General features: G+C 41.4%; 1 protein-coding gene across 8 annotated transcripts in view; it reads left to right on the top strand.

Annotated features, from left to right (window-relative positions):
* The window catches only part of SPATA13 (spermatogenesis associated 13), a 165,181-nt gene extending 141,531 nt beyond the window's left edge, over positions 1-23,650 (top strand). For 6 of the 8 annotated variants that reach the window (XM_054828577.1, XM_054828618.1, XM_054828603.1 and 3 more), the window contains 9 exons: positions 4,961-5,097; positions 5,495-5,674; positions 6,730-6,915; positions 9,315-9,494; positions 10,134-10,366; positions 12,714-12,843; positions 13,388-13,760; positions 18,327-18,401; positions 19,621-23,650. In XM_054828577.1, coding sequence (XP_054684552.1) covers positions 4,961-5,097; positions 5,495-5,674; positions 6,730-6,915; positions 9,315-9,494; positions 10,134-10,366; positions 12,714-12,843; positions 13,388-13,760; positions 18,327-18,401; positions 19,621-19,802 — 1,676 coding nt within the window. In that variant the 3' untranslated portion in view covers positions 19,803-23,650. The remainder of the gene's footprint in view (positions 1-4,960; positions 5,098-5,494; positions 5,675-6,729; positions 6,916-9,314; positions 9,495-10,133; positions 10,367-12,713; positions 12,844-13,387; positions 13,761-18,326; positions 18,402-19,620) is intronic. The other 2 variants (XM_054828586.1, XM_054828628.1) reach the window with 2 other exon arrangements.
* The last annotated feature ends 1,078 nt before the right edge of the window (positions 23,651-24,728 follow it).

Here is a 24,728-nt window from a genome sequence, read left to right on the forward strand (position 1 = left end):
CTTCCAACCTAAACTATTCAGTGATTCTATGATTCTATAGAAGTCTGATTGGCACAGGAAAAAAGAACAGATAATACTTATTGCTTCCAATAATGTAAGAACTAAAGGACACCAAATGAAATCATCAGATAGCAAGTTCAAAATATAACATAATTTTCACACTCTGTAAAATTAAACTATGAGACTGTTTTCTACACATGATATTTCACATCCCAAAAGTTTACAGAAATTCAGAAAGTGATTTGAAAAATTCAGTTCATTAAACACAAAGATATCACATCTGCCCCAGGAGGGATCTGACTCTGATCTGCAGATAGCTGGAATTTAGGAAAGTACATCAGAAAAATGCCATTACATGCCTCATCTATTTTTATGTTCTTCCCTGGGCATCTGCTACTGGCTGCTGTCAGAGTGGTGGGCTGGGGGGAACTTTGGTCTGCCCCAGGGTGGAGAACCGGATTTTTGTGAGGCGGATGAACTAGCTTTTCGTTTTAGTATTTTAGTATGTGTTACCCACAGCCTTTGCAGAGTGCCCTGAGCATCGGGTAAGACAGCTCGGCACGCGTTTGGAGAGGGTCACTGTGGACTGCCACTACAAAGAACAGCCTGTGCCCCCTCCTGTCCCTGGCTGATCCTGCGAGAAAACAAACCCACCGGCAGCTCACCCCAAAGGAGTACTTTTGTGGTGGTTCAGTTTGTGGCTGCACAGTTGCAGATGTGCCCATGCAGAGGAGGGAGAACAGATCCCCTCCCGCCCCCGGCAGCATCCCACGTGTGGCACTGGGTTAGTCATCAGGCAAAAGCACACAGTCTTTTCCAGTCCGCAAAAATCAAACCAAATGACTGTTTTTCAGAGATCATTTTTAATGTATCTTCTAGAAGAGCTGTGTGGGGTTTGATCTCGTTTTGCTTTGGCAGTTGAGCTGTTTTTCCCCTGTGGGTAGGGGTTTGACATGGCAGAGAGCTTGTGCTCTGGCTGATTAAAAGCACGAAGCCTTCGCTTGCAGGTCCCAGGATCATCAGCGCTTCAGTGTTGCTTCTGATTGCTGGGTTGTTGGGGTTTTTTTAATGATTTGTGCTGAGAAAAATGTGTGGGGCTGTGTATAAATCTAATATGTAGTAGCTTGTTTTTACTGTGCTATCCAACAAGTGTCCTTGCAACAAGAAATAATAGGGAAGGAAGTTTGGGGATTCATAAGAGAATTCCTGTCAGTCTCCTGTGCAGTGCAGCACAGTCTGGATTTTTGTAGAAAGATGGCATTAATATTGCAGGGCAATGTTTGGCCTTTCCTTCTCCATCTGAAGCAGTGCTAGGGGAAACCATGTGATTTCAGTGGGTGTTGAGAGGTCGCTGTGTGCAGAAATGCCTCCACACACGTCCCTGGTGGAGGCAGTCCCCAGTTAAAGGAGAGGCTCAGCTGAGCAATGCAGTTTGCAGGTAAAGAATGAGCCATAAAGATTATGGAGCTTTCCAAACCATAAATGTAGTGCTGTGTACAAGCGCACACTGCAGCAGGCTTTGCACTCTGCTGATGGGAGCAGCTCCTGCCTTTGCTTCTAGTGCGTGAACTGATCCAGCTTCGCTGCAGAACGATGCAGATGTAAAGGTGGTAAATGCTGGCCCATGGCTAATGAACGAGGTTGTGCCCTGGCTGGGTCAGCCCCAGTGAAAGCTGGACTATCTGGGTGCTTTCCTGCTTCATTCCCTATTTTCTGGAGCAGCTGAATTAAGTTTGTAGTTTGAGTGAGAAAATGTCTCCGTCCTTCCCTCTTTTCCTGGGAGCAGCCTGCTGTAGCCTTAACACTTCGGCTGCTTGTGCCCTAAATAACGATACAGCATTTGTCTGTGAAGCAAGAGAAGTTTTAATAGCCATGCAAAAAATGCCTTCATTGTTTACTTCTACTGGAATTTTAACTGGTATAATATGACAAAGATAGACCGATACTCCGAACAGTGTTGTAATACAAGGAACTCCCAGCTCCCATCCAAATAGTCTTTCCCTTTGAATCCCAGTCATTTGAATATAGATTGAAATCACATTAAGCTGCTTTAATGAAAAACAAATGTACTCTTTGGCTTGCTGCGTGCGAGACGTTCAGGCACTTTGGGAGCAGTCTGGGTGGCGCAGGCGGCTGTGGGCACAGCCCGGCCGGGGCCAGGCAGCCAGGTTTTTGTTTCTTTTCTGGAACTTCCTCCCTAAGGGCACCCCATGATGTCAGCAAGCTGTGAGCTCGCTGCGGCCAGGCTGAGCGCGCGCCGCTGGCAGTTCCCTGCTGGGCTCAGCCTCGGAGGCACAACCAGGAGCTGAAGGCAGCGAACAGGCTGTTTCTCCGTGCTGTGGGTAGCTCAGAGCCTTTTGTGATCGTCCGCCAGCCCTTCAGGACCGAGCATCACCTGTCAGAGGTCAGATCCTTGCCCTGAGGTCAGGTCTGACGGCAGCATGGTAGCCAGGGGGGGCATGGCACGATTTTGGAGTCTGGAGAGCCTTCAGATGGGTACGTGTGAGTAGAACATGCTCTGTCTCGCGCTATTTTTTATGGTGTTTTTTAGATTGAACCGATAAACTGTGGCAGTCTGGGCCTGATCCTGATTGTGCTTATACCGCGTCATCCACGGGAACCTGCAGCCTTACACCGGTGACAAAGCTGCTGGAGATCAGAATCAGTCCCAGGCTGTCTTTTAAGTTTTTGCATCCCATTGGAGCGATCGGGAAAGCCTACCCCTACCTCCGATATTTCTGTCTGTAAACAATAGAGGAATAGATGCAGAATGCAAGCGACTGATTTTCATTTGAGTCTAACTACAAAGACAATGTAAGCTTGTTGATTTGGTACAGAATAATGAACAGTTATCGGTCCCAAAATAGCAGTCATTTTTCTTCTCAAGCCAAATGAATTAGATTGTTTTGATGTGCTGTTGTTACTGGAACAACCAGCAGGCAGTACTGATAGTACAGTGGACATGTATAAAGGATCACTGGGAATAATGTTTTTGGTGGTGTTTTATAAGGTAAAAATTATTTTAATGGAATATTTATTTGCAGATTATTTTTAATAAAGCAGTTTCAGTAAGTTTCACAAGATGTATTTTAAAAGTTTATCAGTGCTCAGATTTATGAGTCTGTAGGGAAAAAATGTTGTTTTTTTAAATATGGATTCTGCATCCTCCCTGGTTATGCAGATTATACCATTAATGTGAGTGTATATTTGAAATGCTGGGGAGTAGAACGGAACAGTTGAATAGCCATGCTGTGTTACATCATGGCTATGACAGATTTTTCCACTTTTAAAGAAAATAAAAATTTTCCAAATTTTTTAGTTAAATCTGTGCAGTAATCAGCTTTGATCTCTCTTGCAAATTAACACCCAAATGACCACAGATGCTAGCAATGGTATGATCACCCATAAGGAGAGGGTTAAAGCGTTTCTCCCTGTAAAGTAAATAGCAGATAGGCGACAGTGTGCCTGCCAGTTGTGTCGGTGCATGCAGTAAAGCCGGGAGTCATCTCTTTGCGACTCGCCCGCCCGGAGCCCGGTGCTGGGCAGGCCTGTGGTACCCAGGCTGGGAGCAGGGCAGAGAAGAGGCAGGGTCCGGGCCCTGCTCGCTGGGTTAGGAGCGGCAGGTTCGGTAACTCTGCTTAAGGGTCCCTTCCCAGGCACTGGGGAGTGAGAGATGCTCTGCAGGCTGTGGGGCAACTTATCTGGGACACAGTAACCATTAAAAAAAGGCATTCAGTGCTAGCAGCCCATTCCCAATTTTATTTTTTATTGGATTCTTGAGCACTGTATGAGCTTCAGACTCTCTAGTTATTCTCAGCTCGGCCCTGCCGTAGGAATAAATCTTTAGGGATAAATTAACAAGGACCAGAGAGTGCAGTCAAGGGCCACTGGTCATGAATGCTTCTTGATTACTAGCTCATCCCCTGATCTGTTTTGGAGACTACGGTTGTTGGCGTTCAAAGGCAAACCTAGTCTAAAAGGGTCTAGCACTGAGCAGTGTGGAGGAGAGTCAGTCAGAATTACTTGGTCCTGAGATCAGTTCCCAGTCCTCTTCATCTGCCAGTACGGTGATGATCGCTGAAAGGATCTACCACCCGGTGATGTACCCCAAATGGATTTTACAGTTTTATACAGTAGCGGCAGATTTACATGTGCAATACTGACAGTCACTTACCTGATGTTTCTCTTGGTTTATGTGGCTGTGTAATAAGATGAAACCCATCTTAGCTCTGGCCTCTGTTTCTTTACAAAGCTGCCTCTTTGGTCAGAAAATGTGCAATCGTCAAAGCAAGAATTTTTTTGTGATTTGGGGCAATTAGAACAAGTTTTTCCTCAGGCAGTGACACCATGCTCAGTCCGGGCTCCCTGCCCTGGTAGGCTTCCCCATGGGTACCTTGGTGCTGCCAGAGCCTTCCCCGGCGCCTGGGAGAGGTGTCGGCAGCCGGCTCAGAGCTGGGGCTGTGGCGTGGGCTGCCCACCCCTCTCACGGGTGGGTGGGCATGGAGGTGTCTGGTCGTTACGTCCCTGCAGGGGATGTGACGATGTGATGGCAGCCAGCCTGGGACTGACAGTGGCCCCCTCTGACTGCCGGGGCCTGCTGGAGTTCTTTCGCCTGCGATGTGGGAGGTGGCACTGAGACTGCCCTTCTGGTTCAGGTCATTCAAGATTTTCTCTGAGTAAAAAATACATAAATAATGGTGCTAGGTCTGGTTTTCACACACAAAAAGGAGAATTTCTCAGTTCTGTCAGCTGCTAAGTGAGAAAATTCTGAAGAAGAGTAAGAAGTATTTCATGGCGGAAAAGCAATTTTCCTGAGAGCTCTGCTGCCCTTCACTTCTGCTGTTATCATTATATTCGTGATAACAAAGGCAACTTCTCAGCGATTCCTCTTGCATTGTTTTTTTTTGGGGGGGGAATCATAAAAGTGATGAAACAAACAGCTGTTGCACCTTTGTTTTAGTTGCTGCAGATGGTGGGACTGAATCTTCGGCCTTAGTGGACGACAATGGCAGTGAGGAAGACTACAGTTACGAGGAGCTCTGCCAAGCCACTCCCAGGTACCTGCAGCCCGGAGGGGAACAGCTAGCAATTAATGAGGTAACGTCCTGGGCTTTGCATTGCTGTAATGACGGGGGTGTGTGTTTTCCACAGCTCTGAGGTTTCATATTAATGAAAAAGTGCAGTGGCAGTAGCCAGCATAGTGAAGAATCAAGCGGCCATGGTGCACTGCAGGGCCCACAAGCAGATGCCAAGGGAAGAGCACAGGGACCAATACTTCACTCATTAGCCTACGTAACTGCTTTGGAGTAGGGCTCTTAATTGTTCGCACTAACAAATATATGCAGAGATGTCTGAAAATCTGAAACTTTAGTTTTATCCTGTAATAGGAGTAGTCATGGGTACTCTATTGCAGTATATTGATCTTTTTAGTAATGTATAAGTAGTTAATTGTTTATTCTTTGTCCTTCACAACCTCATTTTCTTCCCATCTCAGCTGATAAGCGATGGCAGCATTGTCTATGCAGAAGCTCTCTGGGACCATGTGACTATGGACGATCAAGAGCTGGGCTTCAAAGCTGGAGACGTCATTAGAGTCCTAGAAGCTTCCAACAAAGACTGGTGGTGGGGAAGAAATGAGGACAAGGAAGCCTGGTTTCCAGCTAGCTTTGTCAGGGTGAGTAACGCTTGCTTTAGCACCATTGTCACATGAGATTCCTAGCAGAGTGCAACAGAGCAATGGTCATGGCATTAGATTTAAGTGCATCTTCAGATCTGACCATCAGTGGTGTAACTCCTAATGACTTCACAAGGCAGAAAGCAATAGAGAATCACACCCCAAGATCCCTTAGCTCCTCTGAGACCTTTTAGTCTAGCTTCTTCCATTGTGTGGTCCTTTTGTAACCAAAGGAATTTCTCAAGCAGAAATGAGGGCAGCAGAAAGCTCAACCAGGAGCGGTCAGTGTAGATGGAGGGGATGCAGTAGTTTTCATGAGGGAGTGGGGAAAGCTATGCTGCAGGGATTTCTTGGTAAAATAGGGCCTAATTTATTATCACAGCATTGTGTAGGAATCTGGTTCACAGTCTGAACTCCCCAGTCAGAACTCAGCCAGATTATCATGACAGTATAACTCTCAGATGGTATAACATTGAACTACATTTTAGAAATTAATCTGAAGTATGTCATGAGAGCTTGTAATGAAGCTTGGGCCGCACTGAAGTACTACACAAAGTGCAAGAGGTGGTTCCTGCCTTTGCCCTTCCTACATCTCCTGCCAATACGGGCAATCAGACAAAAGTCAAAAAAGGAGGTGCTGTTACCCACATCATGCAGATGGGGAACTGTGGCAGAAAGAAACTATTTAAAAGTGTTTGATTTGACTAGTTTTGTAATTTTTACCCATGTGCTGGCTTGGCCAAAATAACAAACTATTAGTAAGGGTCAGAAATAAGCTTAAGTCTGAAAAATACACAGGCAACACAACATGGTATCTCTCAGATATTGTGAGCAGAAAGCCATGTATTTAAACAGACAGAAATCTTAACACTTTATTTGAATATGCAGTGGGTACAATGAGATAAATCCTATTGTGAAATCCTCTCTATAAGATAAGAATGGGAACATTTCAGTAGCAAGTCCTCTCTTAATTGTAAGAAGCTTGTAACAGTTTTACCATGTTTTGTAAAAGTTTGCTGCTTTACTGTAGATTGCTTTGTTTGTTCCGGCTGCAGCTGCGAGTTAATCAGGAAGAAGTGCCAGAAAATTGTAGTAGTATCCAGGATGAAGAACAAGATGCAGATATTAGCAAGCATCGTCAGAAAATAGCTGAAAACAAGGATCAGATGAGAACCAACGTTATACAGGAAATTATGAACACAGAACGAGTCTATATCAAGCATCTCAAGGACATCTGTGAGGTACATGCTTTAACCTGAGGGCTTTCTGCTGAGCTAATGTGAACAAAACATCCCATACAAGTTGAGAACCAGAGTGGTTTCTCATATCAAAATATTCCTGATTGCACTTCTGAGGCTGTCAGTCAAAACCTTCTCGTGTCCTCTTATGGCTTTCCTCTCTGCCACAAGGCACCACTTCCTTTTAAAAAAACCGAAAACATTCCACTTTTGACATGGAAGAAGTGCTTTGTTTATCTGACTGCTATTTCCATAATAATGAGGGAAGGAAATCCAGTTTACTTAGAACCTTTTACCACTTGTTTTAGATAGAAAACTTTCAGTAACTTTAATAAAATCAATTACACTTCAGAGAAAAAAATTTTTTTTTTAAAGTAACTTGCAAAGAGAATGTTTGCTGGGTGAGATTTTTTTTTTGTTTTCTCTAACAAAGAGATTTTTGGTGGATGCTTAGTAGCTATGAAGAAGTCTTTAAAGGTGTTTTAGAACTACCTTGCTTGTTTGAACTATAAAATGTGAGAGGGGTGGTTCTGCTTTTTGTTCAAATTTTTTTGGAGGCCCACACTTGGACAAGAAGGTTCTTAATACTTTTCACTGAAGTTTGCCTCTTCTGACATGGACTGTGACGCATTTGGCCTGTATTTGACTTGCATTTGTGGTTAGCATCTGCAAAGGTGCTAAGCGACTTACGAAAATATTCTTTGTACCCTTCATTTGCTAGGTCTCTCTGTATTTGTCATGTTGTCATCCTTTAGTCCACCATTCACCATTAGACTCTTTCATGGACAGCAAAGTAGACAAGACAGCAGTGGGATTTTTGGATTTTTTTTTTTGATCAGGCCTTTTTATGCATTTTGAAGAAAGAAAAAAGGGAAAACAAAAAGACAAAAATTGGTTGCTAATTGGCTAATTTTAAAACCTTAAATGTAAGCTTTGTCATGTAGATTCACTATTTATTTATGCTAGCAAGTTTGACTGTGTGCCTAAAAGATCAAGGAGGAATTTGTACACACAGCTGTGTTGCTGCCATGTTTAGCTGAGTTCTAGGACATGACTTTCATTTTTTACTGACCTATTAATTCTTAGACCGATATCAATAATTAATTTTCTCCAATACATATATTCTATACCTCTTTTTTAAAATCTGACATGCCTCTAAGTTAGTACAAGAGAACAAACACGCATTTTCCAAGTAGAGAAGTGATGCTCCATATTCAACATGTGGGGTAGAGATGGTCTGCTTTCCTCAAAGTGAATCCGCAGGGCGGTGCAAGCAGGACATAAGGCTGAAAATACACTCAAGTAAGACTAAGCCAGAAAAGCTACTACAGATAATAATCCAAATTTGCAAGCCCTGCACAAGAATGAATCACTAGGGCTGGTGCAGTCAGGATTGTGAAGCTGGAGTATACCCAGAAAAACATTTTACATTTAGGAAGTGTCTGCAGTCCACATTACAGGAGCTGCACAGGAATTAATTTTCCTTGTCGGAGTTATCCTCCTAACAGTAGTAAACCTGGTAGCTGGCTTGCAGCAGAGCCACTGCACAGCTCTCAGAGCAGATGGCTGTGGAGGAGACAGGAATATTCATAACAGTGCCAGCAATATTCAGAGTTGCTTCCTGGTAAACCTCACCGGAGCAACGGCAAGGCTTTTTACAGCTGTCTGTTCCCAAAGCGATTTAGGGGAAACCTGCCTGAAAGCAGCCAAATGGAGAAGCCTGGCAGATAACCCCTCTCACACCAGTTAACTTTCACACTCATCTGTACCCCGGCACCATAACTGATAGGAGAGTATGAGCACAGCAGCTATTCCTGGATATTCAGCCCCTGCACTATATCCTCCTCATAAAAAAAACCTGGAAAAGCGATCGTATGTGCAGTCTTGCCAATACTATTACCTCCTGCCATTAGTATATAGTTTTTACCAAATCGCAGCATTCTGAATGCTTCTTTGGCCTATGCCCTACTTACCTATTGGTCAAGGAGCCAGTACTTTAGCCCTGGTAGAAATTGTCTTAGGATTTGTTCTTATCTGCATAGAGAACTGTAATGGCATAGAGAAACTGCTGTGGAAAAGCGTAGCAGCTAAAGTAGTAGCATGCATGGGGCCTGACACCCAGCTTGGCGGGTAGTTGTAACAAGAAGATGCGATTGGGCTTTACTCACTGGTTCCCCGATTCATTTATGGTACTGTGAGACAGAAGTTGAGCTGCAAGAACCGATGCGTAAACATTTCTGATGCAAATCTGAAATTGCATGTCTCTGTGTGTGTGTGCATGCCTGGGAAACCACTCACCTGCCCGTAGATCACCAGGGTTTTGCCAGCTCATATGGGCTTGTTCAGGGTAGAACCTGTTTCCATGCCTTCAAACTAAAGAGGTTTTTTAATTCAATTTCCAGGGTTATATTCGGCAGTGTCGCAAACATACAGGAATGTTCACCCCAGCTCAGTTAAGCACCATTTTTGGAAATATTGAAGATATTTACAAGTTCCAAAGGAAGTTTCTGAAGGATCTTGAGAAACAGTACAACAAAGAGGAACCTCATCTAAGTGAAATAGGGTCATGTTTTCTTCAACATGTATGTGGCAAAAGCTGATTTTATGTATGAAATTAACAAAATAAGAAAATGCTAAGTTACCATGTTAGGAGGGGCTTTTAGTAACAAGTGCTTATCAAATACTAAACTATGTATAGATAGCATTTTAGAAAGAAAAAAAATTACAATTAAAGAATTATTTAAATGTTTTAGATTTCCCCTCATCTTTAGCAAGCATGTACACAATTTTAAGTTTCTTTCTTGAAACTAATGATCACAGATGAGCTGGACTATTTGCAGTGATCTCATATTGGGCATGCAAAACCTTCCTAAAGAAAATAAGAGAAGAAGGTGGTGGGGAAAGAGACTGTGAGTTCATGATAGACACTTGGTAAGCCTATACCTGTCTTCCACAAAGAAAAGTACGTCTTAAAGTGGGTTTGATTATCCTGATTCAATGGAGGCCTCTATTTCTGTGTTCTTACAAAAAAAGGTACATAGTTTTGACAGTTACAAAGCAGATTTCTGCATAGTTTCAAGGCTGATCAGCCTGGAAACAATATAGGAAATGGATTAATGAATCTAATTAGATATAATACATGTTACAAAAATATCTTTTCTCCTTTATAGATACATACTTTAGTTAAAGCTTTGACTTTTTTTTTTTTTTTTTTTTTGTAGCAAGAAGGCTTTGCTATTTATTCAGAGTATTGTAACAATCATCCCAGTGCCTGCATTGAACTTTCCAAACTAATGAAACAGGGCAAATACCGTCACTTCTTTGAGGCCTGTCGCTTGCTTCAGCAGATGATTGACATTGCCATTGATGGTTTTCTTCTCACACCCGTTCAGAAAATCTGCAAATACCCTCTGCAGCTTGCAGAACTGCTCAAATACACCACTCAGGAGCACAGGTGAGAGAAGGAAAAAGACAAATCTTATAATAGCAATAAGACCTAATTGCTCAAGCTTTCTGGGTGACACAGCACTGAGGCTTTTGAGATCAGGAACAAAACTCTCAGTGACTACTATAGACGAGAGCTGCTTACTAGATGGGCAACTTAGAAAAACAGTATCTGAATAGTAGCACAGGGGACTGACAGGATGCAAGATAGAACGAGGAAAAAGTGAAAGAGGGAGAAGGAAAGGAAAAAGGTGCTGAAATGGGATGCAGGGAGGTATGTGTAAATCAGAGTGAAAAAAAGCCAAAGTGTCAAAGAAATGAAGGAAAAGGAAATCCACAGAAGATAGGGGAAGCTGCATGAATATTGTGGACACAAGAAAAGGTAAAGAGGGCCTTAGAAAAACACCACAATCTGAGCAAGTTTGAAAGTAATTTTTTTTTTTAGAAATTTATTAGTTATAAACATTGCCTTTGTTTGCAGTGAAGTCCAGGCATTAAATTTTCAGCTGGGATAAGTAAGAATTGAAGTTGCAAGTTATTAGCCTTTCTACTGGTATACCACTGAGTTGATTAACTCCTTGACTAAATTAAGATTTTATCTTTAAATGTCTGCCTTTTTACCTTGTACAATTGCAAGAAAAATGTTCTGTTGTGACCCCTGTGCTCAAAGTCCAAACACAGCCTGAGGCAATGCTTCCTCCCAAAGTCTGTGCTTCTTTAACCTTGACGAAACTCCCCTTGGAGATGAAGGGAGTTTTGCCAGGGGATGTGAAGTACTGACATTCAGGTGCAAAACGCCTCCATTCAGTTCTGTGGTTCCCTGGGAAGACCTGCAATAACAATTCCTAACGTGAGCTAAAACTGTAGATGAAGTGACAGCAAGGTCTTGCCACCTTCTACCCGTAGTACTCATTTTTCTCTTCTGTGGCACAGCATCCAGAGATGCCTGCAAACACAGTCAGGCACCCGGTGTACAGAGAGATGTTCACAAACAGGCAGGCCCGCACCCACATAGAACCTTGGTAAAGCTCCAGCCAACTTTTTTTTTCTTTTTGGTAGCTTTTTGTTTTGTTTTCATTAAAAGTTTGAAGATCCGATGTGCACAGCCTGACATGAAGGCCACAGGTTATACAGCAAGTGAGGAATAATGTGCACACCAACAGAGAAAGAAGGAACCAAGATAAGGAAGGGCAAGAGTAGTAGCTTGGATATCATGCAGTCACCCTGTGGGACATCTCCCTGACATTAGTAGGATCCTGTTATTGTTAATCTCACTTTTTGTATACAGCGTGGCAGAAAAGAGTTTCCAAAGGTATAAATAGAGAGAGGAGAGTAATGCACAGATTTAGAAGGGAAGCACATCCATCAGCAGTAGCCGATGAAAATAGGAACTGAGACAGAAGCAGATAAAAAGGAAAGCGAGGCTGACCCCTTTCCAGGATTTATTTCTGGTTCATGCTGTTTTCTACCTCTGGCTCCCTTTTCTGCAAGAGGTGTTCTGATAAAGGAGGAAAGGCAGCTGCTCTGCTGGGACTCTAAGGCAAGAAATACATCTCTTTCCTTCCCTTTTCTCAAAGACTCAATTTGAAGAAGATGAAGGAGTGATGGATGCTATACAAAGGGGAACCAAAATCTGCTTATGGATTGGGAAGACTCATAAGCATGCGGGATGCTCAGCTAAGGAGGAGGGGAGCAGAGCAATGGAAGAAGGACAGGAGGCTTGCATTTCACCTGGAGCAAGCAGGGGAAAGTCGCACTCTTGGCTCTCACACACTTGTTCCATGAAAACAGGCCATTTTGTCAGCATAGACTTCTTTAATTCTCTTAGGTACACATGTTCTTGGGTCCTTCGCTCACCCTGTTTGAGGTTGCTTTCGGTATTTTTTCTACCCACATAGCATTCTCTGCTTGTGTTCATTGACACAGCCATTGGGAAGAAGGAGAAAATACAGTTGTTAAACACAATTAAAGGAATGCCCTTCACAATAAAATCCCACTAAAATCTTGCTTAAAAACAAATTCCTTTGGTGAAGTGTAGGTATCAGTGAGGTCAATGGGACTTCTACCATTGTTTTCAGTAGAGACAGTATTGCAATTCATTCATCTGCCTCCTCTGCGTCCTTCCACCAGTTTAATAATTTGCTCTGGAACAAAGCTTAGCAGTACAGCAGCACTGAATTGTACAGACTACTATGTGACATTCAGGAAAGCTGAGAATCAGGTTTCTCTTACTTGGGTACCCTGAGTAGAGGGATAAATGGGTTATGCAGGCTAATACTTAGAGCACTGTATCATAGTTTGTGATTGCATCATGTCCATTGCATAAGTGATCTTTGAAATGTGCCTGCATTTCACAGTGATTATAACAACATAAAAGCTGCATATGAGGCTATGAAGAATGTAGCGTGCCTGATCAATGAGCGAAAACGAAGACTAGAAAGCATAGACAAGATTGCACGTTGGCAAGTCTCTATCGTAGACTGGGAGGTGAGTGTCAGCCTGCCCATTTCCTGAGCAAAGGTACTGTGTACAGTACCTCATGTCCTCTACAGGATCTGTCTTTCTGTGTAGTAGGTAGTTTATGGTGTCTGCTTTTCAACTGGTCGTTGCTCAGTTAAAAGTCCAGTTGCTTCATTTGCAGTGAATCTGTTACTGATTACCTTGTTTATTACTCAGGAAGAGCAGCATGTATTAATGTGGACACTTGTCTTTGAGGTGACACTGGACTGAGGTGACAAAATGGATTTTTTTTAAATGCTAGACCTATAGAATCTCCTTTAGATTTTTGGTAGCCCTATCAGAACTTGAACCTGCTTCACTGACTTTCTCCTGATTTATGCAGAAATAAAGTAGAGCAGAACCATATTAATTGAGTTTGCCTGTATGAGATTAGCTACATTCTATGACATTTTCAAATCTAATAATGAAAATACAAGAAAAATGAATGAACTTAAGACTTGTAAAATGAGACTGGTTAGGCACACAAGATTTTAAAATATTATTTACTTACTACATATATATGTCTTCTTAGGGACCAGATGTGTTAGCCAGAAGCTCAGAACTGATCCACTCAGGAGAACTGACCAAAATATCAAAGCAAGGCAAAAGCCAGCAGAGGACTTTCTTCCTTTTTGACCATCAGCTTGTATTCTGTAAGAAGGACTTACTGAGAAGGGACATCTTGTATTATAAGGATCGTATTGACATGGATGAGATGGAAATTGTGGACACTGAAGATGGCAGAGACAAAGACTTTAACATTAATGTCAAGAATGCTTTTAAGATAGTAAACAGAGCAACAGAAGAGATTCACTTGTTCTGTGCAAAAAAACAGGAGGATAAAAAGAGATGGATGGAGGCATGCGAAAGTGAGAGGAGAAGAGTTCAGGAAGACAAGGAAATGGGTGAGTGGAAGGATTTCCTCTCTAAAAGGTGTTAAAAACAAAGGGGAATGTTCTTGCCTTTACACTTTACGTTTTGTGCACATGTGCACTCTGCCTTCTGGAACTGATGTCTCTTTCTTACCCAACATGACCTTTAGCTGTGTAAGTGGAGCCTATTCAGGGGTGTTTGCCCTGTCATTGTGGGCCAAAGGTCCAGGGCAGCTGGTCCATGACAGGACACACTTCACAAAGACCACTCAATGTCAAAAATCCATACAAAATTCCAGCACTTTGTATGAATCATTGGGCCAAAACATCTGTTCTTAAATGACACTTTTATTATAAAGTCAAGCAGCAATAATTCTAGATTTTTACTATCTGTGTTGTATAATGGCACCTCCTGTGTCCAGGAGACCTGTGCAGTCGCATGGTATCATTAGTTGCAGACCCAAGAATCATCATCAACATTGAAGCATAATAGAATGGTTTGGGTTGGAAGGGACCTTAAAGATCATCTAGTTCCAAACCCCCTGCCATGGGCAGGGACACCCTCCACTAGACCAGGTTGCCCAAAGCCCCATCCAGCCTGGCCTTGAACACTTCCAGGGATGGGGCATCCACCACTTCTCTGGGCAGCCTGCTCCAGTCCATCACCACCCTCACAATCGTTAAGAATTTCTTCCTAACATCTAATCTAAATCTACCTTCCTTCAGCTTAAGGCCATTACCCCTTGTCCTATCGCTCCATGCCCTTGTAAACAGTCCCTCTCCAGCTTTCCTGTGGGCCCTTTCAGGTAATGGAAGGCTGCAATTAGATCTCCCTGGAGCCTTCTCTTCTCCAGGCTGAACAACCCCAACTCTCTCAGCCTGTCTTCACAGGAGAGGTGCTCCAGCCCTCTCATCATCTTTGTGGCCCTCCCATGGACTCACTCCAACAGCTCCAAGTCTTTCTTGTACTGAGGACCCCAGAGCTGGATGCAGTACTCCAGGTGGGGTCTTACGAGAGTGGAGTAGAGGGGCAGGATCACCTCCCTCAACCTGCTGGTCACACCTCTTTTGATGCAGCCCAGAGTACGGTTGGCTTTCTGCACCACTGGGCAGTTTACAGAGAAATGACGCCTAACCTTGAGTTTCCTTGAGGGAAAAAGGTAGGACCTTGCAAATCCTAGGATCAACTTTAGACCCAGAGCCTGTGGGACAGTCTAAGGACAGTGCCTTCTGTGTGAATGTACCTTTAGGATTGTTATTTAATTTTTTTTTTTTGCATAGTTTTATGCTTCCTTTAAGATCAGTGACAAAAGCTCCAGCAAAATTTCATTGGCAAAACATACACAAAGAAGAACAGCAACACTAAGAAGTAAAATAAAACTCTCTTTAATATTTCTAAAGAAATAATAGAAGTACTAGTGCATCTGAGTGTGTGGACTGCATGAGAATTTCTCCTTTTTATAACACTCTTCAGGCATTTGATGACAGCAGATAAAAATTGGAAGTGCAGTGAAGTGGATGATATAACTCAGAAATTATTAAAATTTAAGTAAGATGCCAAATCTTATATTCCATGTTCACTTAAAACATCTGGTGAGAAGAATAGGAAGAGAGGAATAACACTTAGATTACAAATGTAAACCTTTTGGTCTTAGTCCCTTTTTCTTGTTTGATACTGTTGTAAAGATGGCAAAAACAAGGCCTCCTCCAAACGTCTTATAGATAGTCCATAAGCTAAAGAAAATACTTTGAAGTTTACCAATTCATACTAGTTTTAAAACTACTGGTTTTTCTAAAACATACTGGTTTTTCAAACCAGTTTTAACTCTTCCCCATTGCACCAACAGTTGCAATTAACACCAATCTTCTCGAGTCCAGAGTAAACAATGAAACAGCCACTGCTAAACTTCCTCAAGCTTTCCTTAAACTTTCCAAACTTTTCAAAACCAACTCTTCTGTTCTGAACATTACGATGTGACATTATGATCCTGTTGAGCACAACACTGATGGTTTTCACAAGTTCCTCTGTGTAGAGCTTGTTCAGTCACCTTGTGCTCATGGGTGTCAGTGGTGGCTGCCTTTCCTAATTCAGCTAAACAGAACTCTAAAATAAAGTGGATATTGCAAAAGGGTGAAGGTGATTGCAAGGTAATAAAACAATGCAGAGGATGTGATGATGAGGATCAAAACAATCCCTCTTGTAACAAAGTTACCGAAAGCCTCTACTCCAGCATATGATGAGAAGAGTAGTACAGTCATATGGAAGGATGACATTGAGTAAATCACAGCCTGTGCACTTTTGTGAACAGGGCTGAGGAAAAGAAGAGAAAATGTAAGCATTTTCCATTCCCATCATTTCTGAGCTCTTTGAATCTGTATCTACACCTCCTCCTGCAGTGGCTGCTTTATGGAGCACTGGGAGAGTATGTTGAGCAAGCTAAATGTTGTATGTTAAGATGTTTCTGAGGCTCACGCTAGTGCTTGCTATGAGCAGCAGTAGGTCTGTCTTGTGCAGCCAGTGGGGTGTTACCGTTCCTTGTAGGTGATGCTGCTCCAGACAGCTCCAAGCATGGGGAAACTGCCAAGCTGTAGCAGCTACAGCCCTACATGTCATTACTCTACTGGGACCTCATGAAAATCAACATCTGACACTCAAAAGGGTAACCAGTCAACAGTGGTGGCAGTGGCAGTGATAACGATGAGATTTGTCGTAATAGCACTAAGCCTTATTTAGGGCTGGGTCACAAAGTCCCATGGTGCTGAGCGCAAGGGTTGCAAGGGACGGTGCATTGTGTTTGCTGCTCTTAAAGCACTGTGCAATATAGTGAAGAAAATTCAGTATCATGAGAAGGTGTATTTTTTGATAATGGCACATAGGCACATGCAGCCTTTTCTGCCCATGTAACATCTAGCCTTCTGGAAACTTGTTCTGCAAATGTTGTGACTCATTATTCAGATTTAGTGGTACCTGTTTTGGCATAGGTATCATGAACCAGAGGAAAGACAGTTGAGTCGTAGTAGCTAATGTCCATCTGGTCTTGTGAGTCACAGTGGCTTGGATGTTTTCTCCATTACCCAGAAGACTGCTTCTTCTCTAAAATTTCATTTTTGTGCATAATTGAACATTTCCTTTAGCCAAAACCAGTGGAAAGGCGCCAGTATTCTCAACCTCAGGTTTAAATTTATCTTGTTGATTTTGTAAGCTATCTTGCTGGACTTCACACAAAGCCTCTAATCTGACCACTCAGAGAACAAATACATACTCTTCCAATTCAGAACTGCAAATGGCATTTTACTTCTATTTTCAAAGACACTTTGGTGCGAGTCGCTGTCTCCCAAACCATATCTAGCTTTTCTTAGCTTTTATGAATATATGGGAAGAAAAGGCCACAGCCAGAAAATTCTTCTCTAAACCACTAATAGTAACCCTAAGAAAGTGGTCTGATCTCTGTTGATGAAATGGCTTTCTTTTTTTTTTTATATTTGTTTCCCTGTTTCTATAAAGGAAAAAAACCCCTGCAGAACAAAATCAACTTCTGCTACCCCAAAATTGTGGCTCACTGCTGTTGTATTGTAAGTTAATAGGCTGATTTGTAACAACTTCTTCATAAGTTCAGGCTAAAAAAATAAAGGGACTTTTAAAAGTATGGTGGGAAGATGCAAAATGGAACCAAACCAGACGCTTCATTCTGACTTTCAGTCGAAACTTCTGTGCTGTTTATGCGCATATGAGTGAAATGAGTGACAGCATGTGCACTCTGTTGTCTCCTTGTGCTAACGTATGTACCGTATCCATGTATCTCAACTGCTTTGTACACATGGAGAGACAACTAGAGTGCTGGTGCGTGGGCCCCAAACGACACCAGTCACCGGTGTCACCTTTCATAGCTGATGTCTGGCATCTCTGTTCTCAGCACAGATCAGTCATACGCCTATCACATGAGAGTAAATAGCTTAGGGGTGACCACATACTATAGGATCAGGGAAGTCGTACAAGTGTGTGAGCAAGTACATGAGAAACCCGAGTGAGTGATCCAGCCCCATTCTGATGTAGCCTTAACCACATCACAGCCTGCTTTGGTGTCTGGCAGATTATGTGATGCTGTCTCCTCCGAGTGGAGGGAAAGATACCCAAATTTGTACTGGTGCAATACCAGTGACTTAAATTTGTTACCCCAAGTTAGCTCAGAGTGAGTGAAAAAAGAAACAGATTCTGCATTTGTGATCTATTACTTGGTGGCTTGTAACTTTCAGAAGTGTAATTTACATTTCTTTTTAATCTCTTGTTATTTGGACTTATCTATAAAAAGAACTTTTTGTGTGGTTAGTTCCTCAGTGATTGCCATTTGCAGGAACTGGAAAGCAGCTTTTCCCAGTAATCTACAAGCAAATTAATGTTCCTATTGTTATCCAAGTGAAAAACTATCTTTAAATTTATATGACAAAGTAAAATATACTTCTTTAAACATCAAGTGTATTACTATTAAGATTTACTAAAAATAGTTTAAAATATAGTTTACTTATTTGTTTTAATTTATTGTAATCAATTATTAGATACAGTATTTTTATACCAGTGCCCTAATTTACACTTTGACATAGGAATGGAAATCTCAGAAAACCAGAAGAAACAAGCCATGCAGAATGCCCGTAAGTCAAGGCATGGAAAAATTAAAGGTGGGTGTTCAGAATTGCTCTACATACTTACTGTGTTCCAGTGTTCTTTATGTTAGGAAGTAGCACGATCTGGCTATAGTTGAATTCTTCAATCTTTTAAAAAAAATTCATGGTTTACGTGGAGTTGAAATAATTTCCATAAACCTGTATTTTAATATCAAATTCCAATGCCTTTGTAAACTGTCTACTAAATCAGCTCCCAAGTCTCCTTCAGACAGGCAAGTCAGTATTGTCTTTACTAAATAAGAAACTCAAGAGGTAAGGCAAGCGGTTTGTGTAAGGATGTAAGAAAGCGCATGCAGAGATTAAATTAGAAATGAGGGTTACTGATTCCTTCCTTTGCTTTTACTCAAACAGCTTGCTCTTCTTTAGCAATTCTGTGCTTTGTTTAAAATATCCTCAAGTTCTTTTTGCAAGCCACGTGTTTCTGTATTTATGATAACACACTCAACATGGCTTCCTTCTGTCCTAGACTAGAAGGAAGGATGGCCTAGAAACATAATTATCTGGAAACAGCTTTTTTATTCATTTTCTCTTTCAGAAAATGTGATTTTGTCCTTTTCCATCTTGAAGTCAAATTTGGTTTAATCTCTAGTGTGTTGAGAAAATAAATTGAGGAAGTGGGACCAGATTAAGTCTGAATTTAGGAGTAAAGGAGTTGATGTTAGGTAGTCCTCTGCTCTCTGAAGTTAATATTATTAAAGCATTTTCTCTTTATCAATCTCTAGATACCTATAAAACCTGTCCGGATTTTCAGGGGAGTGGCTGAAAATCATGATCAGTGCACAAAGGTCAAAGTCTGAGAACATTAGCCAAATTGAAAAAATAACATTTTTGTTGGTAGCAATATTTTACCCAGCCTTGTTCTGAGAGTTGACTAAAATACGAGTATCTACTGTGTTAAGTCATTCCTTTGAAATACCAGAATTTACTTGTGCAAACAATATAGCCAAGCTATGTGAAAGTGTTGCTTATTTTGGGTAATTCTGTAATATTATTTTTACTGGTATTATCTTCGTAAGCCAAATCAATGCAGTAATTAAAAAATCTAACATCAGAAAAGGTAACCTTTTGTAGTGCTTCCATTTAAGATCATGGCAAAATTCATACTGGCGTTATTGATCATTGAATTTGTCCCATGATCCTGTGCTTGAATTTTCCCAGTATTGGTTGCTCTGCTAACTGACTCATATGCTTTCTTAAACTGTTCCTTTTGCAGGTGTAAGCTACAACGGGTGTCCTGTGCCGCCTCCACACCAAAGCCTGCATCCTATTCATCAGCGCCACATCACTGTGCCTACCAGCATCCCGCAGCAGCAGGTTTTTGCCCTGGCAGAACCCAAGCGGAAGCCATCCCTCTTCTGGCATACCTTCAACAAACTCACCCCCTTCAAAAAGTGAGAGGCCAAGGACTTGGGAAGGGCATCAGCATGGAGGGAGACTTACTCCATCCAGAGAAGGACCTTGGAGACACAGTTAAGCTTATTTGAGCTCGGTGATTCTCCAATTTTGGAGGGAAAACCTTGGGCTCCCTTGAGCCAGAAACACCACCTTTGTCCAGAAGAAGAATGAAGTTCCTCAACTCTGCTCTGAAGTTAATGTTGCCAGGTGTCAGCGTTGCTGATGAAGAGCAATTTCCCTTCTGACAAAGACAGCTTGCCATTACTCTGAAGCAGCAGTATTTGGTCTCTGTTTCTTAGTTTTGTTGTAGTAATGATGGAATCATGCAGGTCATTGTAACATTTCATTTTTCTTAATCTTATACTGATGGCCAAATTTAGGATAGGGAGGAGTTTTTCCTTAAGGGTAGGTGTATCAGCAAGGAATCTTAGGAGAGTTTTCTCCTTCCTTTTGGAGCACTGAGCAGAAACCGCCCAGGTTTCTCAGGTGGAGAAATCCCACGTGATTAACCTGCTGTTGCAGAATTTGGTGGACCCTAATCCTTCCTGTCTTTTTCTATTAAATTGCCAAATGGCAGGAGAATGTCCCACAAGGCCTTACCATATTCCAGATTGGAACAGGGAAATTTTATTCTGTCATATAGAAATGTGAACAGAGTGCAAAATGGACTATAAGGATATGTGCATTTGTTGCGCACAAGTGGAAACAAGAGGAGCCCAGGGCATCTCAGACTGATTACTTTCAGTCGCAGCAATATATTGCATGCATGTATGCTCTTCAGTGTAGAGCTTTTATATCACTTTTTGCGCACTACTTAGCCTGGGAGACACTTCTTTTTATTTCCAATATGCTTATTTCTCTGTGTAAAAAGTATTTTTTTATTTTTTAACAGAGATAATGTGAATGTACAAAGTCAGAGTTGAGACAGTATGTGCTGACTGCTGGCTATGTTACATAGTTCTCACACTTTGTATTCATATAGCTTGACTTAGAAAATGGATGAATGGTAATGTAAATATATCAAAGTGGTCTGAATCCATGCTTCTTATACACAGTCAATTGACAATGGGTTTTGACCAATTATTTCTTCACAAAGAAAGAGAAATCCTTACCGGAAGAGACACAGAAATTGTGTGGACCAGAGCTGGATTTTTGTCTCTGAGTCATCAGTCTGTATTGGAAGAGAAAGAACTTGACGCCAGCATATGCAATACGTGATTTGCATTGCTGCAATTTGCCTATGACATGAAGCTGATTTGGGAGAATTAACTTTTAAAAAACCACCAGGAAGAAACAGGATCTTGATATTTGCAGCACTGATCATTTCTGCTTGATAACTCTCACTAAGGATGATGAGACTTGGTAATATGGAAGGAAATAAAGACTCCATATGTTTCAGAACTGATTTATTATGAATGTCTTTACAATACTTTATCCTATGCTGCTGATTAGGGGCATTATCTGATGATAAGGATAGATCCAAGAGTATTCTTTGGCAATGGACACAATCAGCTTTGTCATGAATCTGTAATATATGAAGAACAAACAAGGGGCTAGAGGCCAGGCATCTTAACAACAATGTAAAAAAGCCTTATTTTAAACATTTGTTCCTACTACTATTGTTACCTCTATATTTTTATTTATCGTCTGTGTTGTGAAGCCCAGTAGTCACTAGATTTTGTGATTTGATAACTTTGTGGCAACTTCTGCAAAGCCCAGGTTTGTAGTTTTGATTTTAAATTACATCTTTTGAGAACTGTACATTTCAAATGCCTTGTGTATATAGCTCAGCAATAATGCAAAGTCTGGTGATGCTCAGCCGAATTGTTCACTGCACAGTGAACTTCATTGCTTGTGTTTTCCCATAGCGATAGAAGATGACCTGAAACAGTTAAGAACTGGAAATACACACTGACATTTTCAATGATCCAGCTTAAAGAAAATGCACGGGAAAGTTAGTGAAAAAAAACTGTCTGGGTTGTATTTTTCTTTTGATGTTTAAAACAAGCCATCTCTTTTCAGATTTTTTTAAAGATAATTCTAAATGCTCAATTTAAACACAAGGAGCAGACTTCCAAATGCAGGCATGGATGCATGCCCTTCCCCTTTAATGAGCAACCCTTTTGTGTTTCTTACCCATTTTCGTGGATACTTGCCATGGTCAGGCCTGCAAACCGAAGCGGTGCATGTACTGTGGAAGTGGAGATGATTTTTTCATAATCACATTTTGAAAGACTTGTTCTAGATGCAAAAAAATGTCTGAAGTTGGATTGCAGTGCTCACCCAGAAACTTTCCCAGCTGGACCTGAAGACATTATGAGATACACACTTAACTTACACATTTGTCTTTGCTAAAACCTACTTCCATCCAGGGCTCAGTTCTGTGCAGTGCTGGAGAAAAAAGGAGATTTTGGGATGTATCTTCTGACATGTCAGTGCCCATGAAGGCTCTTCCCTCATAGCAGTGCTGGTGCCTTAGCCCTAAAAATGAACAGAAATGTTTGTATATGGTTTTGGATGCAGCAGGGTTTTTTCCTCAAGTAGTGAATTTCAGAGAGGTGAAAAGCAAATGTTTCATGGTGCAGATTACTCAGGACAATTTTACATGTAGTACCCTACATATAGACATGGTTGTTTTGTAATATTCTCTGTGTCTTTCTTTGCAATCTGACCTTGCAACAGATTAAGATAAAATGTAACACGACAGGCCATAATCTTTTAAACAAATTACATTTAAATGAAAACACACAATTTCATTATCCAACAATTAAGACAAATATTTACTTGGGGTTCAGCCTGACTTGAGAATCTGTGGGCAAAAGAGTTGCAACTAAAATGTTCAAGTTTGTATTCTAGCAAGTCTGGCCCTGATCCTCCTCCTGATGACAAAACTTACAGATGACCAGAAAGGTGTGATGGCAACATCTGTTCTTTTCCTCTCACTTCCGCATGCTTTAAGTTACTAGAAAAAGTTCTAGGGCAACTACTAAGCACATCTGTGCCTCATTTAGTTAAAAGCACAGCCAGAGCCTTCCCAATGGCCTGCTGAGCAGATAACCTCAGACTTTATGCATGAGATGCAGTAAAATATAATTGTCCTCAAATGTGTTCCCACTGAGTTAGGGTAATGCCAAACCATAATTGCATCTAACTCGGAGCATTTGATGTATAAAATAATAAGATTGTTTTACAAGTGGCTTTTGCCATGCTAAATTTCACATTGAGTTTTAGTGGTCAGTGTAATAAAGGAGTTCAAAGACAGACTACTCAAATGTTCCACATTTTAGTTGTCTTTTGAAAATAATTATAACAGAGTTTTGGAACCAAAGGTCTTTAGCCATAACTAACGCAGTATCTTTCTTTGACTGCCTTTCTGCTTTTTTTCTATATGTGTGGCATTTGTATGTAGGAGATGCCTTCTGAACGATCTCTAATTTAAAACTATTTGTTGTAAATAGTAGGGATGACTTGCATATATATTTTATTTTGACAAGCGTTTTGTAACATTTTATCTTACGTACATTACTTTGTGCATCTTACCATCCGTGTGCTGTTACACATGTTGTGAATGAAGTATCCTGGCTACAGAGCAGATGAATTGGCTGTTGACGGCTGAAGTACAATGTATAGGACTGCAGTAGCTTGATGTGCATTTGTTCTGAAGTAATTGCATTGCAAGGTTTATTTACTCTTGGAACATTGTTTGTGAAATGAATCTATTTTCTGGAAATCAGTACAAACTTACATTCCCGTTATTTTTCTCTTACTGTATATGTTTGAATTAAATAATGTACGAAGCTGAAGTTCCTCAGCTGTGTCTTATAAAACTTTATTGTGCAGTTTTAAAATTGTTGTGGGTTTTTTTTAGTTGTCTACAAAATATCCTCTGTGATGCAAAAATGTATCAACTGTCATATTTATTTTATTATTTTAATGCATAAAAGGTCACACCCTCGTCTCTCGCTTTTCCAGTAACAGCTACAGTACTTCCCAGCCCAAGTTCATTTTAACAACTACTAAAACTGATTCTGGGATTGAAGTCTTCATCATTCAGGCAAAACCCATCCATGTTACTGTCCCAGCCACGTGCAGCTGCGATCGCCGTGCTTTACCTTGTCCTGGCAGACAGCTCCCCCAGTACCCCTTGGAAGTAAATGCAAATGCAGCTTTGGTATTAATAAAGCTCCTGCTAACAGAGAATGGTGACTTAAGTACTGTAGTTTAGGTAAGGAGGATGAAATTTTATTTTCTTTGGAACAAAAGCAGAACCTTTTGAAAGGGTTCACCCAAAAGGCATGTTCTGGCGATGTGTGTGAACAGGCCTCCCCGCCTGCTTGTTAGAGCAATGGGCAACGCTGCTGGAGGTTCAACTTACTGCTCTGATTCAGGGAAGTGTTTTCGTTTCTCGTTATTCAGACAGAGCGGGGGACCACATCTGAAAGGCGAGCGTGTGTCCTTCCTGCTCAAGGCCATGTCAAAAATTATCTTTCACTGAGACACATTAGCTTTAACAAAATAACATACTTTGCTGAAATCTTTTCATCAAAAATGCTTTGGCAAGTTTAAATGCTGGCAGGATAGTTGGGTTTGCCAATTCTTTCCCCCTCCTTCCAATGTCAAAGCTCTTACCTCTATTTCTTGGTTCACCTGAAAGCTGAGAGTTTCCCAGGCCTCCCCAGTGCTGCTGCTGCAGCGGGATGTGTGCCGAGCGCTCGGGTATCAAAGTGAAAGGCACAGTCTGAGCACCTAGTGAGGTAGATCGGATGACTGAAAAACATACCTTGAGCAAACACTGGAGTACGGCGTTGTGATCAACAGGCTTTCTAAGGAAATTCATCTGGCCATGGTGAGCTCATTTGTGCATTTTATTTCATGCTTTGGCACTCAGGCCCAATCCTGCAGATCATTCCATACCATCAGGTTTTA

Source organism: Grus americana, chromosome 1, assembly GCF_028858705.1.
Source record: "Grus americana isolate bGruAme1 chromosome 1, bGruAme1.mat, whole genome shotgun sequence".
NCBI lineage: Eukaryota > Metazoa > Chordata > Aves > Gruiformes > Gruidae > Grus > Grus americana.